Here is a 19,714-nt window from a genome sequence, read left to right as displayed (position 1 = left end):
ATGTAGAATGGGTTCTTGCCGTGCCCTCTCATTCCCCACATCTGATGCTGCTCGGTGTAGATTTGGACGGGCACCAGAGATTTAGATTCCCTAGCGACTATTTGAAGTGAAAAGTCCCTCCGGCAATCTCAGCGCTGCACAAGAGTAAGTGCACCCCGAGGAAGGCGCCGTTTGAACCCCGATGTAGCCGATTACGGGACCGGCAGTCACGATTACGGGACCGGTAGTCACGATTACGGGACCGGTAGTCAGAAGTTGGGAGGCAAATCTTTCAATCTGCCAACCTGCAATCTGGGTGGAGTTCACTAATGTGGAGGGGCAGAGGGGCAGGGTATGTAACAAGTTTTCTGATGTGGGGGGGGGGGGGTATATAAGAGGGTTCAGGAGGGTGTGAAAGGGTTTTGGGGCCTTCCACAGTGAGGAGATTTTGAAAATGAAAGATGAAAAGTTCTTAGGATACCCGTGGCGGGATTAAATTCTTTTCAGTCCACATGTAATGAGAGATTTTTTGGTCAGTTTGGAGGTCATATCAACATTTACCACATTATTAGACAAGTAGATTCTTGTAAAATACCACTACGCCAGTTGAGAAATAAGCGTAATGGGCCTCCATTCAACGTGGTGGTCTCCAACATGAAGCTGTAATAGCCCCACACTGGCAGCCGCCAGAAATCCATTCAGGATTCCCGACTCCAGACCTGAACAGAAAATACATTTATTTTAACAACTAGGAAAGGGGCGACCTTTAACCTCCCGGGCTCCCAGAGTGGAGGTTGGCTATTAGCTGTAGGGCAGATCAAATAAATAACGCTGTCAGGGGGGATTCACTATTAGTTCTGGGGAGATCAAATAAATAAAGCTGTCAGGGGGGATTCACTATTAGTTCTGGAGAGATCAAATAGATAAAGCTGTCAGGGGGGATTCACTATTAGTTCTAGGGAGTTCAAATAAATAAAGCTGTCAGGGGGGATTCACTGTTAGTTCAGGGGGAGAACCACTGTTGTTGGTGGTGGGTCACAAATAAAGCTATTACTGGGGAAAGCAATATAGGTAGTGGTAGGGGGAGGTTGATAAATGAAGCTTTTACACTTGCAGGGGAGAACCACTGTTGATGGGTTTGGGATCAGATTCCAGGCAGGAGGGAACCACTAATCGAGGAGGGGTCTGGTGGGGGGGACCACTGTTGATAAGGGGGACACCAATTTTTTTTTGGGGGGGGGAGCAGGGAAGCTTACAGTTACAGACTGGTACACCAGAGCTGCTATTTGTATTTGGAGCCCTGTAAAGTGATGTGCAGCTATGTATGAATTAGACATCCTTTTTTGTCTCGGACAGAACTTTGATTGGCCTGAGAACCAGACTACAGCCTTAGACTGGCCTGAGAACCAGGCTACAGTCTTGGACTGGCCTGAGAACCAGGCTACTGCCTTGGACTGGCCTGAGAACCAGGCTACTGCCTTGGACTGGCCTGAGAACCAGTCTACTGCCTTGGACTGGCCTGAGAACCAGGCTACTGCCTTGGACTGGCCTGAGAACCAGGCTACTGCCTTGGACTGGCCTGAGAACCAGGCTACTGACTTTGACTGGCCTGAGAACAAGGTTATTGTCTTGGGCTGGCCTGAGAACCAGGCTACTGCCTTGGACTGGCCTGAGAACCAGACTACTGCCTTGGACTGGCCTGAGAACCAGACTACCGCCTTGGACTGGCCTGAGAACCAGGCTACTGACTTTGACTGGCCTGAGAACCAGGCTACTGCCTTAGACTGGCCTGAGAACCAGGCTACAGTCTTGGACTGGCCTGAGAACCAGGCTACTGCCTTGGACTGGCCTGAGAACCAGGCTACTGCCTTGGACTGGCCTGAGAACCAGTCTACTGCCTTGGACTGGCCTGAGAACCAGGCTACTGCCTTGGACTGGCCTGAGAACAAGGTTATTGTCTTGGGCTGGCCTGAGAACCAGGCTACTGCCTTGGACTGGCCTGAGAACCAGACTACTGCCTTGGACTGGCCTGAGAACAAGGTTATTGTCTTGGGCTGGCCTGAGAACCAGGCTACTGACTTTGACTGGCCTGAGAACCAGACTACCGCCTTGGACTGGCCTGAGAACCAGGCTACTGCCTTGGACTGGCCTGAGAACCAGGCTACTGCCTTGGACTGGCCTGAGAACCAGGCTACTGACTTTGACTGGCCTGAGAACAAGGTTATTGTCTTGGGCTGGCCTGAGAACCAGGCTACTGCCTTGGACTGGCCTGAGAACCAGACTACTGCCTTGGACTGGCCTGAGAACCAGACTACCGCCTTGGACTGGCCTGAGAACCAGGCTACAGCCTTGGACTGGCCTGAGAACAAGGTTATTGTCTTGGACTGGCCTGAGAACCAGGCTACTGCCTTGGACTGGCCTGAGAACCAGGCTACAGCCTTGGACTGGCCTGAGAACAAGGTTATTGTCTTGGACTGGCCTGAGATCAGTGAGATGTTTGAGGGTTGACATAGAAAACGGGAAGTAGCAAAGTGGGTCATGTGTGGCACTACAGGATTGCCTTTCATGGTGTGGCTGGGAGAGGGGGGGGGGGGGCTGAATGTCTGGTATGTGGGGCTGACGACAGACGAGTTACGCAACAGGGCAGGAGCCATTACTAAATCACTCTTGCCTGCCTGAAACCTCACCTCTTAACTCAGGCCTCATTCAAACCTCACTTACTCAGGCCTGCTCCAAACCTCACGCTCTCACTCACTCCAAACTTCTCCAGGGCAAAATGTCACAAACACGGGGACCTGAGTTCACTCACTCACTCACTCACTCACTCACTCACTCACTCACTCACTCACTCACTCACTCCAAACCTCTCTGAAGCTATCACAGGGCCGAATCACTCGCACGTCACAAACAAATCAACAGGAAATAAAATCTTGATTTGCAAATGTCTTGCTGGGTCATTGTCATGGTGACAGGGTAGTCGTCATGGTGATGATTGGCGTGTGTGATGGACAGCTGTTGTTGCTGTATGACATGGTTAGGCTGCTACTAGATGAAAACAGACCCAACCCCCACTGTGGATAAACTATGATGCTACAGCCAGAAAAAGAAATGAAGTGATTTTGCAGACATTGTTACGTTTTAGAATACCAAGATACCACATAGTTGCAAAAACATGTAAAGTACTTTTGTCTATCCTGGCAAATGGAAGTTCCTTTCATTTATAAGTACAGCAATCCCTTCTATGGGGGGTCTGTCTGGGATGGGAGCGATTTTTGGCAGTTCAGCTGAGAGGCAGTCGCCTGGAAGAATTGCTTTTCTCCCGGCACGAACACACGGCGTCTGTGTGAGTCAGCCGGCACAAACCCGCCATGCATGTTTCATGAGCGCATCAGTCTCGCACCAGGCCACAGAAGCACTGATTCTGCACATGCAGATTGGAGAAGGGTAGAAACCCCCCCACCCCACGCACAGCTTCCCTGCGTGCTTGTCTAAGAGTCAGCCGGCACAAACCCCGGCATGCATGTTCCATGAGCGAATCAGTCCCGCACCAGGCCACGGAAGCACTGATTCTGCACAGGCAGATTGGAGAAGGGTACCAGAGCCCCCCACCCCACACACATGGCTCCTTGTGTGCTTGTCTTAGAGTCAGCCGGCACAAACCCCGGCATGCATGTTCCATGAGCGAATCAGTCTCGCACTAGGCAGGCAGGCAGTTAGGAAGTGCTGATTCTGCTCAGGATCAAGCCCCACATAGTTCTATTGCAGTCTGAACCAGAGAAACTTGACAAACCCCTTAATTTGTAGGGGGTTCTCCTGAATTCAGCATGAAGCATCGTCGGGACCCCCATGACCATGGTACAGAAACAACAGGCATTAAAAGCCTTTATGAACAGTCTATCTTCCCCGTTATATTTGCATCCATAGTGTCTTAATTTAACCAGAGTAAACTTTTGCTGAAGTACCTTTTTACCTTTTTTTAGTTAGTAGTAGTTCTAATGATGAGGCATATTTTAGACCATGGTACAGAAATACATGTACAGGCATAACATTAACAAAGCATTTATTAGCATCTAATGCGTACTGCTGCATGTATGTCTGCATTCTTGTACTTAGTATTTTACCGGAGTAAACATCAACTTCTGCAGAAGTACGGTGGCAGTAATCTGCATAATCTGGCCTGGGGCTAATAATATATTACTGCACATCACTGCCAGGGACTCAGATAGGCACCACTCAGGGGGCTGTGTAATTAACATTCAGCAAGGGACTGTTCACTAATGTTCAGGGGGCTGGGTAATTAACATTCAGCAAGGGACTGTTCACTAAGCTTCAGGGGGCTGTGTAATTAACATTCAGCAAGGGACTGTTCACAAAGCTTCAGGGGGCTGTGTAATTATCATTCAGCAAGGGACTGTTCACTAAGCTTCAGGGGGCTGTGTAATTATCATTCAGCAAGGGACTGTTCAGTAACCTTCAGGGAGGTCTGTAAGTAACATTCAGCAAGGGACAGTTCACTACCCTTCAGGGGGTTGTGTAATTAACATTCGGCAAGGGACAATCCACTAAGCTTTGGGGGGTGAAGGCAACTGTGGGACAAACCAGTAAGCTTCAGGGGGATATGAAGAAACTGCTGGTGAAAACGTCTTGGGAAATTGCTCCTTTTTTTGCAAACGACTGGCAAAAGAGTCCACTCCCGAAACCCAGGATAGTTTGGTGCAGCATTTGCTGCTTCAAATATTAGCTACAAATATACATGAAACTCTGGATATGCAGAAACTGAATTCTGTATGACATTCTGAAAACACCAGACTTATAAACACACATGTACATCTGTTGTAGCTTAGTGTACTCATGGCTACATCCTATAATTACATTTACTGTAATACATGTTAGTTTAGTGTTCCTATAATTACATTTACTGTATGACATGTTAGTTTAGCGTTCTTCTGTACACCTACTCAGTAACTATGTACATTACACATCTTAGTTTAGTGTATTCCTAGCTACATCTACTGTATTACACACATTAGTTCAGTGTTTTCATAGCTACATATACACAATACTTGTAGTAGTAGAGTACAATGTAGTTATGTGTTTGCTACTTGTGATTTTATACTGTTAGTATGATCATGTATGTTGTACCTTGATGTGTTTTAGTCTGATAATGTTATACTGATGTTGAGTAGTAGAAGATGTAGTTCTGCATGATACTAACACTAGTCCATCCTAAGCACTAGTCCATCCTAGCTGAACCTAGCTGGGCCTAGCTGGGCCTAGCTGAACCTAGCCAGGCCTAGCTGAACCTAGCTGGGCCTAGCCGGGCCTAGCTGAACCTAGCTGGGCCTAGCTGAACCTAGCCGGGCCTAGCTGGGCCTAGCTGGGCCTAGCCGGGCCTAGCTGAACCTAGCCGGGCCTAGCTGAACCTAGCCGGGCCTAGCCGGGCCTAGCTGAACCTAGCCGGGTCTAGCTGAACCTAGCTGGGCCTAGCCGGACCCGTTCCTCCTTGGTAGAGTTTCCGAGTTGTTTTATTGCTCCTGGTGTTGACGTAGAGTTTCAGAGTTGTGATATTGGTAGTGTTTCCGAGTAGTTTTATTGCATGCCAGTCCAGCCCTCCCGGGGGACATGACTAACAGCTGCCAATCATGTACATTGCCCTGCATATTAACCCGATGACTGACAGCTGTCCATCACTCTTGTGCCCCCTTGTCTCCAGGTTTCCTATACCTCCTGCACCCAGATATTGTTAGGGAAGACGGAATGCAAGGTACGTCACACGCCCTTCCCGTAGTCCCAAAACGTAGCTCCCAGCAGGTAGTCTGCTTCCTAGCCATGTTCCGCCGTAACCGCGGCGACTAGAGTGTCATGTTACATGATTGGCAGGTGTGGGTCGAGGCGGAACCCTGCGTGTGTGTGATAACCCGTTCTCTTGCAGAGCGCAGCCTGGTAGAGGGGAACCTGTAGAGCTAGTTCTGTAGAGCTAGTTCTGTAGAGCTAGTTCTGTAGAGCTAGTTCTGTAGAGCTAGTTCTGTAGAGCTAGTTCTGTAGAGCTAGTTCTGAACTGTGATTCAAGTTTACAACTTTGATTCAAGCCACAGCAAATTAACTTCTTGGTTCTCGGAATTAAAGAAAACAAACCTTTGATAGATTGGAAAATCAATATGAAAACAGAATCTAAGGAAAATCAATATGAAAACAGAATCTAAGGAAAATCAATATGAAAACAGAATCTAAGGGAAAAGTCTGTACTTCGGTGCGCACAGTTTTAGTGATTCAGCAGGGCCAGGTGCATGTTTTCACCCCAGCCTTCTGTTGTCATGATGTCCTCTTGCTAAAATTTTACATAAGAATATCTGAATTAGGGTGGCCTTGACAACAAAAGAAAAAAAATCAGTCAATCTTCATCAAGTCCATGAAGTTGAATCAAAGGTTTAAACTTGAATCATGCCGTCTACAACTCTGATGTTCTTTCTTGCCAATGATTATTGCATACATGGGAACGTGTTGTTATACGGAAACTGGCACGCTGGGTATCGGCCTCCTTTTCACCCCACAGACTTTTCACAGAAATGTGACAACACTAAAACGATGAAATCTTGCAAGGTAGTTACTTCGATGGCATGGGAGCCCAGAATTACTCTTCCAAAGTCAAGTTGAATGTCACATCAGCAGTAAGATCCATGCCCTGTTCCTGCCTGATCAGTAATGACAATGTGATGGAGTTTTGTAGGGACATGGCAGAAGCATCACATGTAGACCATTGAGTCAAGTTTCCAGTGAAAAAGATTGGACCACAATCCCCTCCCCCGCCCACAAGTTAGGTGACAAGTCTGTGCACAATAACAGACGTGTCCCACACTTCTGTCTGCACTTTGCTAACTGCAAGCTTCCCTGCAAGCCTCACTCAAAGCAGTAATAGCCGAGGCTTCCACCCAATTTGCTCCCAAAATGGGCATTAATTATCCTGAATTACTAAACAAGAGGTCTCCATTTGTAGTCCATGATTACATAAACCCACTGTAACAATTATGGACATTCCTAGGTCACAGAAGGGGGAGGGGGGTGCCCTTGAGTTTCAGTCATCTATGAGAATTAAGGTGGAGAGGGGTACCCTTGAGTAAAGGTCATCTGTGAGGAGGGGAGGGGGTGCCCTTGAGCTTCGGTCAACTGTGAGAAGGGGGAGGGGGGGTGACCTTCAGTTAAGGTCATTTCTGAGAAGGGGAAGGGGGCTGCCCTTGAGTTTAGGTCATCTGTGAGGCTGGGGGAGGGGGGTGCCCTTGAGTTCATGTCATCTGTGGGGGAGGGGGAGGGGGGTGCCCTTGAGTTCAGCCACATGACATTCTGTCCTAGATGCAGTGCTTAAAGTTGGTAGGCTGCAGTACCCAACAGTTGCCTGCCTACGGAGGGATTAATGCACTCTCCCCTGGGAAGGTTCATTAATGACGGCTCCTGAGGGGTTTTTTTGAATGAAAGGTCTGCCCAGAACAATGGATGTAATCATCGATCGTTAAACTGTTGTGCGCCTCTTTCTTCTCCCCGCAATCAAGCCGTCTAATTAAGTCTTCCGCCACAACTGTCACTGTGACAGGATTGCTAATGACTCGGAATAAAACACTGCTAAACAGGGGAGGGAGAAAAGGAAGGTTTGTGAGCTAAACTGGGAAGGAAAAGGCTGAAATGTAAAACTGTGAGCTGAGTCTGACAGTCGGTGAGTTGTCTGCTGTGGGGGAGCGTCGATCCGGAACGCTGGAACCGAAACCGATCCGGAGAGTAGCAGTTTGTGCGATGGTAGCTCTCACAGTTCGCTGCCTCTAGAAACGGGAGAGATTTCTGTCTGCCGCCAGAACTCCGCATTCCGTCCGGCCAATTGGGCGCGGAGAAGAGACGCCCCAGTTCCAACCCGGGTAAATAAAACCCTTCCTGGGTGCGGTTTGACCTCCAGTGACCCGTGAGAACCCGATCTTTACTTGAAACAACAGGCAGGGGTGTAACAACAGCCATGATGGGTGTAACAACAGCCATGGGTGTAACAACAGCCATGGGTGTAACAACAGCCATGGGTGTAACAACAGCCATGGGTGTAACAACAGGCAGGGGTGTAACAACAGCCATGGGTGTAACAACAGCCATGGGTGTAACAACAGTCGTGGGTGTAACAACAGCCATGGGTGTAACAACAGTCGTGGGTGTAACAACAGCCATGGGTGTAACAACAGTCGTGGGTGTAACAACAGCCATGGGTGTAACAACAGCCAGGTGTATGACAACAGTCAGGTGTTTTGAATCAAAGTTGTAACTTCCAACACACAAAAAAGTGATGTTGCCCAAATGTTTGGCTGATCAGCTCCAGTCTTTGTCAAGGAATGATCAATCCTCTACTTCCGTGACGTCACATTATGCAGCTAGTACTTTTAAAGCATGACAGCTTATGCAAAATCTAGGTGCAGTTGTAGTAAAAATTAGGTGCACATATAGCTCCAATTTGGGGCTGCACAAAAGTACATACTGACAAGTGTATGCAGCCAGTATTTCCAGCCCTTCATGTTCGTAGAACAGACGTGTGTGTGTCAGCCCTGACAGGACGGATAGCGGCACAAAGGCAGGAGAAGGACAAGGCTATCGCCGCGACACCGCCCATTGTTCCGTGCGAGAAATATGGACCCTCCAGCCCCCAGAATGTCAGCCTGACATTTGCAGACGGCGGCTGAATGCTCCGACTTGTTGGGAAACCTGAATAATTCAGCAGCACGGCTGCGTTTGTGTAGGATTAATGCAGCAAATGGAATTATAACGAGGGCATGATTCGGGGCCCATGGGTACTCCCGGGCACATGTCTTACTTACCGCGGAATGAAGCGGCTTCACCGGCATCATTACAGGCCTGACCCCCATTTGTTCTGGCTTTACTGGAACAACCAGCAACCCTGCTGTTTCAGAACAGCACAAACAACCAACCAGCAACCCTGCTGTTTCGGAACAGCACAAACAACCAGCAACACTGCTGTTTCGGAACAGCAGAAACAACCAGCCAGCAACACTGCTGTTTGGGAACAGCACAACCAACCAGCAACCCTGCTGTCTCGGAACAGCAGAAACAACCAGCAACACTGCTGCCTCTGTACAGCCACCCTCCTGTCTCCTATTATTTATAATAGTCAAAACACAATCCTGCTGTCCTTGTACAGCAGAAACAGACAGCAATGCTGCTGTCTCGGAACAGCAGAAAACCCTCCTGTCTCCTATTATAGTCTAAACAACAACCCCCCCGTCTTTGTACAGCAGCAACAAACCAGCAACCCTCCTGGCTTTGAACAGCCACAATCTTGACTCTGAACACAACCCTGCTGTCTCTATACAGCCTGGGGGGGGGGGGGTATACCTGTACTTCTGTAGGGGCAAGGGGGAACATGGACTCTCAGAGAGCAGGGAGGGGGTTGGCGTTAGAATTTTTTTCTTCAGGAAACATTGAGGAGATTTTGTGTCTGCACACTCAAGTTATCCTATTAGTGAAATGCTGATGTGACATTCTGGGACCGAGCCTGTACGTTCTACTCTCCTTTAGCTGCTGTTGTGAAAAGTTTGTGTTGCAAATTAGAACCTCCTACACACTACTGAACAAACAAAGTCTGTGGAGACCCTAACGTGTGCCAGTTTGCTGTTGGTCAATGACTGGTTATTGACTGGTCAGTCACTGGTTAATGACTGGTTAATGGCTGGTTAATGACTTTCTATTAGGTTGTCAGCGTTTAAACAGAGACTTACAAACTTTCCTGTTTCTGTTGGTCTGTACCTGATTGTTATGTTCAACACAAGTCGACAAGTGGTTAAACGTTTTCCCTTCTGTGTTTTACAGCTGGAGTTTATCCGAACTTCGCCTACGGCCGCGGCTACCCATTCGCGCCTGGATACGGCTACGGCTTCCCTGGTGAGTACCTCGTCCGCCCGCTCTGGTTTCAGTAGCGGGCCCACAGCTACGCAAAACCCACCATGGCCACAGTTTCCTTGTGAGCCCACTGCCACCCCAACTGACACAGACGACGCTCTGTATTTCGAAATACAGATGTCAATTTCAAAGCCATTCTGATGATGTTATGAAATATCTATAGAAAAAGAAGTAATGTGCCTGGAAGCATGCCTAGGAATTGGACCAAAAGAAAAAAAATCTGATGATTTTTGGACCCAAATATTGCTTACCAGAATTAAAATGCTAATGTGCAGTAAAGCATACATAAACTCCACAAAAGAGTCCCTGGAATGGCTGTAGCCAGCCGGCTTTCACACAGCTTTCTGTTGGAAATTTGACAGACGACTTTGTAAATTCAGACTGACCAGTTTCACCACGCCGACAATCCACCGTGGAGCTACATTTGTAGGAACCTTGTTTGGTTTCTTCTGCCTCGCTGAATCTGGTGCCAAATTGGCTGCTAGCTTGTAACGAGCCAGTTCACAGTTTGCACGGCGCATGCGTGAGGTCAAAGGTCATGCGTGAGGCCAAAGGTGAAGGCCCCTAACTTGTAGACAGTTCGTGTCTCGCACATGTCCAGCACGGACCCAGACATGTTTGTTAAAGTCTCAGGCCTTCAACTTTGACATATTACCCACAATGCATCACACTGCTCATGTGCAATTCAAACGGTGAACTGGCTTATTAAGACAGCTGATTGGTCAGTGGTCACCTGACTCTACTCTGTATCACAATCCCAACTCGGTTAACCCGGTAGGTTTAACACAAGTTGATAAACTGTGGGGGCATAACCGTGGTGATGACCTGGTAGTGATGACCTCTGCCCTGTGTGCTCTGGTGATGACCTCTGACCTGACCTAACCCATCACGTGTGGTGTTGTTGTTGTTGACGTGTTGCATGACCTGCATGAGTTGCACCTGCTGCTGGTTTGGCCTCACATTCTAACTCTGCTCTCACCCCCCTCTCCCCACCCCACCCCTTCCCCCCTCCCCCGTGTCACTTACAGAAAGTGGCCATTTCGTGTTCCCCACAGGCTTCCCGGCCGCCGCCTACGGACCCCCCGGGAGGGCCAGCCCGCGCGGCGCCCGCGGACGCGGCATCATGGGATACCCCGGAACCGGTGAGGACGCTTCTCTTAATTTCCTCTGTCTGTGTGTCACTCATATCGCTAGGCAACCACTCCTAACGTTACTAGGCAACCTCTGTAACCATGGTAACCTCAGCATCTGCCACCGCCAGAAGTTGGGGTTAACTTTCACTTTCGCTGCCAGAAGTTCAGCCCTTCTTGGACTTGACATTGCTGCATGGAAGATTCTATTTCTAACTTCATCAAACGGAGGCAGATAAATCATCCATTTGGCAGTCCTCAAACTTCTGTAACAAACTTAGACATGACACAGCAACTGTAGAACAACCCCGACTTCGTCGCTGTGGTAGAACTGATCGTTGCCATGGTAACAGACGAATGATGCATGTTTTGGTTCTACTTACACGTAGTGAGCTAAACCTACTGACTGGTGCTCGTTCACACCTTACACATCACCCCCCATGCCTGGCTGCAGATGGAACGCCCCAAAATAGACCAGAAATCAGACCCTTCGGGGGGTCGGAACTGTTTACCTTTTCATCAAATCTGCATTTCCCACGATTATAGAAAATCCGCCCAGCTGGAAAGTTACTTGTCTAGTGCAGAGAAGGTACGAGAGGGGAATACAAAACACACACCCAGACTGTGCGGTGTGAAAACAGCACATGTATGCAGACGGCAGTGTGAATACAAAGTGAAATTACAAAGGCAGAAATGGACCAGCAAGATTTGTTTGAACGCTTTGGCAAACATACTTGCTTGCCTTGCTTCAGAACAGCACAAATTTTGTCACCATTTAAGAATAAAATAAAAACCCTGTTCTTGATACAAAAGTGTCGCAGTGTTTTGAGGCTTTTTATGCCATTTTTTTCTGGAAACGATGTCACCAGTTATGGAAATATTGTGTTCTTACCACAAAATATTCAGTGTGGAGAAGTTTTTGCAGACATACCTCATTACCTTCCTTCAAAACAGCACAAATTTTGTGACCAGTTAAGGGAAATAGTCTTTTTCTTAACACGAAAGGGTCCCAGTTGATGAAGGGTCCCATGAAAAGCGGCCTGCGTGCCGATTTGAGCTTATCATGAATAAACAAAGGTTCAAACAAACAAACTTGTAAGAGGCTCAGCAGCCAGGCCTGGGGGCTCCACACACCCTCCCCACACTAGCTAACCTTAGAGCAGATCTAGACTCTGGTGCTGGAAACTGTAGCTCAGCGACTAACTGTTCACTCCAGTCCTGCATCTTAGCTGCGTCATGACTGTGCCGTGCCTCTGTGTGTGCCGTAGTCTAGGTAACAGTCTGCAGTGGTGGTAACATAGTCTTTAGTGTAGGTGTGGTTTAGGTTGTAGTGTAGGTTAGACTGTAGTGTAGATGTGAGTTAGGCTGTAGTTTAGCTTCCCACCAACCCAAAGGTAAGTGTCAGCGCTCGGCACGGCATGCCTCTCCCCACCTGTCAACTGCAATTTGCCGCAAAAAAACATGAAGTTATGCAGTCCAAGGTGTGAGACCTTCCTTTCCTGGAGGTTGGTGTGAGACCATGCCTGCCTGGAAGTTGGTGTGCGGCCATGCCTTCCTGGAGACTGGTGTGAGACCACTCCCTGGAAGCCGGTGTGAGACCATGTTTCCCTGGAAGCTGATGTGTGTCCATGCTTGCCAACTCGGCACTTAACACGTCGGGACAAGCATGGCTGCCCATCGTGGCATCCTTCCAAACAGCCCTCAAATCTCACATGCGGCTGCTTCTCCTTTTAAGCAGTCCTCTCGGATTACAGATAAGCGTTCTGGCAAGGTTGCAGTGACAGGAAAGGGGAAGTATCTCGTGGCCTGCAGTAACTCGGGGGAACGTAGGAAAAATCAGGGAAGTCCGGAGGCAGATAGGGACAGATTCCAACAGCGTCAGCACCCAGTATTCCAGAGTAACGCAAGGTCAGGGCCGTTTGATTCCCAAGGTCGCCCCCCTCCCCCCTGGGACGTGCACACCAGCACCACAGACAAAATGAACACACACGACCCAGTTTCGCTCATGTGCACCGGACGGATGGTGCAGGCTCATGCTGGCTTTGGTTGCCATGGCGTTGCTATGGCGATGAGAATGTAACCTAAGCTTAGTAACTGAAGGTAACCGGATGAGCCAGCACGAGCCGGCCCGTGAGTCCGGTGCGTTTGTCGGTACGTTAGTCCGTGCCGCTGCTGACGACTGCCCCCCTCCCACGCCAGGCTTCCCTGATTACCAGTATATGGCCCCGGGGGACCAACGGGGCGCCTATTTTGCCGATTACGGCAGCGTTGGCCCTGCCCTGAGGCCCGCCCTGGCCCAGACTGAGCCGGCCCGTGTGACTAGCTCGCCCATGCACCAGGACTACAAGCGTGAGTCTCATTTCTTCCTTCTGCCCCCCTCCCCCCCTGCCGAAACCTCAATTCTTAATTATAGATCAACATAAGGAACACAAAAATTGTACCTGAATGACCTGATTTCCAATCACTCTGTTTTTTTTTCTTGTGGCAATGATTTCTTATTGGACGCATCAATTGTACAGCTTTTTACCTCTGCAAACTTGCCTGTTCCACACCCGGCTGGCCTTATTAGTTCCGGGTTCCCCCAAATCTCTGCAATGATTGCCCAATGATGACTGATTTTGCTTTTGGTAGGGAAGAAGCAACCACCTTACATTGTATTTTTTTCCTTTTTATTCAGTCCGATAAAAAAATCAACAACTAAGGTGTTAATCAGAGCATTGATATGAATATACAAAGTGTAATGCACAAATATGCAAATTAATACACAAATATGCAAATAAGTACACAAAGATGCAAATTTGGCACAACTTTGCAAATAATTAAATAAAGGACGTTTAATAAAAGCAAAAGCATCAAAGATATGACAGAACCATACTGAAGATTGTTGTTGCATTTTGTTCAAAAGTCGTAAAATAAAGACCACCATCAAAGATAGGACTGAAGCAAACTGCAGATTTTCCTGTTCCATGTTTTACTCCCGTCTGCGTTGCTAAGCGCAGCGGAATATTTAGCCCACGTCTGCGGATGATTGACAGCCCCGCCGCATGATGTTCTGTAACGACTGCCCCCGCCGGCCCCAGACGTAGGTCCCGACAGACTCTCCTAATGACGTCTCCCCGTCCCTGATCCACAAACCCCAACTCTATTGCAGTATTAATTGCTTCCGAGTTTTAAATGCAGCCGATTCCGGATGAGCTTTTGCGATCCGGTCCCCAGGGATTCTCGGGAGGCTGATTAATCGCAGCTTTGCCTTCCTTCTCCGCATGACGTTCAGCTTCACTCAGATGACCCAGTTTGGTTCTAGTTTAGCTCTCAACATTGGAAACTATCAGAAAACAAAATAACAGCCACCCTGTCCTGTTGTTTACTTCCTTCTCCGCACGACGTTCAGCTTCACTCAGATGACCCAGTTTATTTCTGCTCAGGGTTTTTCTTTTCCCTTTTTAGCTCTCATTAGAAACTATTTGAAAAACATCACAACCCCAATATGTGCTAGAACATCCAAAAACATAACAGCCGCCCTGTTCTATTTTTCCTTCCTCCACCCCCAAACTGCAGCTACACACCTAACCTAGTTTGTTTCTACTGAGGATATTTTTTTGTTTTTCCAATTGAAGGTCAATGCTCACCCATTAGAGGTCAATGCTTGAAATTAGACCTTACCTTGAAATTACCTACAAATCATTGCAGGAACCTTGATTTAAAGCTGCCTCTGATTAAAGTGCCTACAGCAGCCACCCTGGCTGTAAAGAAGGGCCTGATTCCCTTTTTGTCATAGCTATCTTTGAGAAAACTATGACATGGAAAATATAACAGCCTCCCTGTCTGTAAAGAAAGAAAAGCACCATTTGATTAAAAAAACAAAAGCAAACGGTAAGAATGAAAAAAGGCTTTGCTTCACTAATTTTGCACAAATCGCCACACTAATCCTGCTCAAATCGCCACACCGATCCTGCTCAATTCGCCACACCAATCCTGCTCAATTCGCCATACCAATCCTGCTCAATTTGCCACACCAATCCTGCTCAATTTGCCACACCAATCCTGCTCAATTCGCCACACCAATCCTGCTCAAATCGCCACACCAATCCTGCTCAATTCGCCACACCAATCCTGCTCAATTCGCCACACCAATCCTGCTCAATTCGCCACACCAATCCTGCTCAAATCGCCACACCCCTGCTCAAATCGCCACACCTCTGCTCGTGCCTTCTGACTGCACAACCAATCCAGTCCCTCCCCTCACTTGTCCTTGTTTTAATCGAACATGTACCAACCAAAAGATAGATTTTTTCCGATACTGTACCTCCAAGTTCTAACTAGGGAAAGAAACCAGTTTTTTTTTGCGATACCAACAGCTGGAATTGCTACTGAATTAGTAAAGGCTAACTCCTGAAAGCACCTTGATTATTCCCACTGTAATTTTGATCCCTGCCCAGATTTCCCCCTGCCTGACCGGCCACGGCTGTATCCTCCCCTCCCCAGGGTCCATCAGTAATGTGGGGATTCCCTTTTGTTAGCTCCCCTGTAGCACTTGTGTGTGTAAGGAGGAATAACGGTTCTCTGCCCCCCTCCCCCCCAGTGTTGAACAGCTACGCCACCCAGGGCTTCGCGCCGCCCGCCTCCCCTGCCAACAGCCGCGGGTTCCCGCCGGCCAACAGCCCGGGGCCCATCGACATGTACGGCGGAACCACCAGCCAGGCCGACACCGTGTCCAGCTACGTGGCTCAGGCCGCCTCCCCGCAGCCGTCCGGCTTCAGCATCGCCCCCTCCTCGGTGAGTACCACCTCCTCCTTCACACAATCTCTCCTTCCCTCATTCCAACCTCCATTGAGGTGAGTACAAACCTCCTCCTTCACACAGTCTCTCCTTCCCTCATTCCAACCTCCATCGCCCCGTCCTCGGTGAGTTCAAACCTGCTCCTTCACACAATCTCTCCTTCCCTCATTCCAACCTCCATCGCCCCGTCCTCGGTGAGTACAAACCTCCTCCTTCACACAATCTCTCCTTCCCTCATTCCAACCTCCATCGCCCCCTCCTCGGTGAGTACAAACCTCCTCCTTCACACAATCTCTCCTTCTCTCATTCCAACCTCCATCGCCCCGTCCTCGGTGAGTACAAACCTCCTCCTTCACACAATCTCTCCTTCCCTCATTCCAACCTCCATCGCCCTGTCCTCGGTGAGTACAAACCTCCTCCTTCACACAATCTCTCCTTCCCTCATTCCAACCTCCATCGCCCTGTCCTCGGTGAGTACAAACCTCCTCCTTCACACAATCTCTCCTTCCCTCATTCCAACCTCCATCGCCCCCTCCTCGGTGAGTACAAACCTCCTCCTTCAGCCAGTCTCTCCTTCCCTCATTCCAACCTCCATTCCGGTGAGTACAAACCTCAGCCTGCCTCTCCGTTTCCACCTCCCTCAGGCTGTCTCTCTTTCCCTCATTCTAACCCCCATTGCCCCCTCAGTGAGTACCTCCCTCAAGCTTTCTCTCCTTCCCTCATTCTAACCTCCCTTCCACTCCCTTCCCTTTGACATTCCTTCCCTCCGTCTTCAGCATTGCCCCTCCACGGTGAGTACAAACCTCAGCCAATCTCTCCTTCCCTCATTTCGTTCCAACCTCCCTCGCACTATCTCTCCTTCCTTCATTCCAACATCCTTCACGCAATCTTCTCTTCCACCCTTCCGTTTTGTGCCTCCTCCATCCATTCAGATCGCAGGCCTGAATTCTGGGGAATTTTGCTCCGTTCTTACTCTTACAGTAATTGTGATTTTATTGCTGAAAAGTCATGCCATTTTGGACAGAGATTTGATTTCACATGCTGCAAATTTTTAAGAAATAAATTTGGTTAATTTCCAGATACCTGCTCTTTGTAAAAGACTTTGAAATTTGACCAATTTGATCTGCAGTTTGTAAAAAGAGTGAAATGTCAAAAATGTACCCATTTCTTTGGCATGAAGAGTCAGCCAACAAGTTAAATGCAGCGACAGAAAGTGCAAATTGCCGAATGAGCCACATGGCAGTCTGAGCGGAAAAGGAAGTACTGCAGGTCTGTTCTGGCGAGTCGAGTTAGAGAATGAGCTGTTCCCAGTCCGGGGTGAAGTTAGAGAATGAGCTGTTCCCAGTCCGGGGTGAAGTTAGAGAATGAGCTGTTCCCAGTCCGGGGTGAACTGAAGTTAGAGAATGAGCTGTTCCCAGTCCGGGGTGAACTGAAGTTTGAGAATGAGCTGTTTCTGGGATGAAGTTAGAGAACGAGCTGTTTCCGGGGTGAAGTTAGAGAACGAGCTGTTTCTGGGGTGAAGTTAGAGAATGAGCTGTTTTCGGGGTGAAGTTAGAGAATGAGCTGTTTCCGGGGTGAAGTTAGAGAATGAGCTGTTTCCGGGGTGAAGTTAGAGAATGAGCTGTTTCTGGGGTGAAGTTAGAAATGAGCTGTTTCTGGGGTGAAGTTAGAAATGAGCTGTTTCTGGGGTGAAGTTAGAAATGAGCTGTTTCTGGGGTGAAGTTAGAGAATGAGCTGTTTTCGGGGTGAAGTTAGAGAATGAGCTGTTTCCGGGGTGAAGTTAGAGAATGAGCTGTTTTCGGGGTGAAGTTAGAGAATGAGCTGTTTCCGGGGTGAAGTTAGAGAATGAGCTGTTTCCGGGGTGAAGTTAGAGAATGAGCTGTTTCCGGGGTGAAGTTAGAGAATGAGCTGTTTCTGGGGTGAAGTTAGAAATGAGCTGTTTCTGGGGTGAAGTTAGAGAATGAGCTGTTCCCCAGTCTGGGGTGAAGTTAGAGAATGAGCTGTTTCTGGGGTGAAGTTAGAGAATGAGCTGTTTCTGGGGTGAAGTTAGAGAATGAGCTGTTTCTGGGGTGAAGTTAGAGAATGAGCTGTTTCTGGGGTGAAGTTAGAGAATGAGCTGTTTCCAGTCCGGGGTGAAGTTAGAGAATGAGCTGTTTCTGGGGTGTGTTCCAGCATCAGGCCGGCTGTAATGGTGCCCCGCTGGGTGGACGGGGGAGGCATACTAATGACCGTTTCCACCTTCCTGCTCCCTAACTGTGGAACTGCAGCCGATGGAAATCCCTCCTACAAACCCCCGAGTCTATCACTTCCGCCCAGCCGAGAAGGCCCCGAAACGCTCTCTAAATTACGGCAAACTTCAGGCATTGTGTGACCTTTCTGAATCCTTGGCTGGGCCTTTAGCGAGTCGGGGGAGCGTTTGGAGCAGAGATGATTACTGCTCCAACCTACTCCGCTGGATCGGAGCAAATTCTCCGGAAAAAATTTGGCAGGGCTCAAAATTTGTTACTGGAAATGAGCGCATCCTAGAAATCAAGAAGAATGTCAGCAAAGCCTAATTACATTTTTCGAGTTTAAAAAAATTGCAATGAACTCAAATTCTACAGCCAGGTTCCAAAAAGTATTGTACAAAATTTTTACAGTAAAAGGTGAACAGCTCCAATTTTGGGTGCACCCAGTATTTCCAGCCCTGATTGGGCAAACTCCGGGGCATCCCAGCTTCCGATTCCCATCAGGAAGTGTAGGATGGATGGAGACGGGCGGGTTGGAGCATCCATCACTCCGCCGCGTCAGGACCGGCTCCGCTCCTGATGCTGACTAAGTTCCACAGTCGGGGAGGGCTCTCTCCTAACCGCCAGATATTCATACCTCTTGTTTACTCCATGAACAGTCTATTCCCCTCTAGTCTGTTGTGAGCATGTTTGAGTAGAGATGATTATGTGGAGACTGAAGCAGTCTGCAGTGCTGCAGGATTCCTGTGTGATGTTGAGGCCACACCACTTTGATTTCTCGGTTCTCAGAAGTTTTGAAATTAAAATATAGCAAGAGGTCAAGATGAAACGGTATGATTGAGCATTACGGTACCTCCACAGCCTGGAGCTGTGCCACGGCCTTTCAGACTTTCCTATCAGACCTTGACTTAATGACTTTTGTGGATGTTGCAGCTCAACAATATCCCCAAGCTTTGATAGACTGGTTTATTTAAGTGATGATACAAAAAAATGTATCACACAATCAACAACATGCCATTGCAGCTACAAAAGCACTGAATTAGGGCATGATTTACAGTTGAAAGCTTTCGCCATCCAGAAAACTTTTTTTTTAAATCTACATTTCTACTGAATTCACAAACCCACTCATCATTGATAACATGCGACTATTCATAAGGCACTGCCTCCAAAGGAAAAGCCCCCCCCCTCCCCCGGGAAAAGCCCCCACCCCAAAGGAACCCCCCCTCGTAATGTACGTAGAGACATCAGATCTACCGACTGGACGTTTTACCCTTTTTTTACGTTATTATATTTGTTTCCCTTGCAATCGGCCTCAATGCAAATAAAGACTTTGCAGCATTATTTTAAACCCCAGAACCGAGCAATATCGTTGGTGTGGCCCGGATGAGAAAGTGTCCGTGCTCATGCCGACATGTTGACTGACGGCACCTCGCTGTCAGACTTCGCGTGTCGGCGCGAGTCTCGTTGCCAGGAGTTTTGTGCCGCCATGTCGCCGACGAAGCATCCTGGGTTCATGTTTGTTCAACCCAAGATTGTCTCCGGGACCATTCCTCCGTCCCTTTTTACTTGTTAGGATGGGAAGAAATTCACCCCATCCGTCCCCAAAAGTCTACATTTTATGACATGAAACTGATGAAAATTCATTTTCATCAGCTTAAA

At 48.4% G+C, this 19,714-nt stretch overlaps 1 protein-coding gene across 11 annotated transcripts in view; it reads left to right on the top strand.

The window, feature by feature from the left end:
- Positions 1 to 19,714, top strand: part of LOC136425045 (RNA-binding protein Musashi homolog 2-like) — a 113,439-nt gene that overhangs the window by 86,779 nt on the left and 6,946 nt on the right. For 4 of the 11 annotated variants that reach the window (XM_066413804.1, XM_066413796.1, XM_066413812.1 and 1 more), the window contains 5 exons: positions 5,693 to 5,743; positions 9,829 to 9,900; positions 10,947 to 11,060; positions 13,248 to 13,397; positions 15,631 to 15,824. In XM_066413804.1, the coding sequence (XP_066269901.1) occupies positions 5,693 to 5,743; positions 9,829 to 9,900; positions 10,947 to 11,060; positions 13,248 to 13,397; positions 15,631 to 15,824 (581 nt within the window). The remainder of the gene's footprint in view (positions 1 to 5,692; positions 5,744 to 9,828; positions 9,901 to 10,946; positions 11,061 to 13,247; positions 13,398 to 15,630; positions 15,825 to 19,714) is intronic. The other 7 variants (XM_066413849.1, XM_066413839.1, XM_066413831.1 and 4 more) reach the window with 5 other exon arrangements.

This window comes from Branchiostoma lanceolatum, chromosome 1 (genome assembly GCF_035083965.1).
Source record: "Branchiostoma lanceolatum isolate klBraLanc5 chromosome 1, klBraLanc5.hap2, whole genome shotgun sequence".
In the NCBI taxonomy this organism is placed as follows: Eukaryota; Metazoa; Chordata; class Leptocardii; order Amphioxiformes; family Branchiostomatidae; genus Branchiostoma; species Branchiostoma lanceolatum.
Note: the sequence above shows the minus strand (reverse complement) of the source record. Positions and strands in the feature narration are given on the sequence as shown.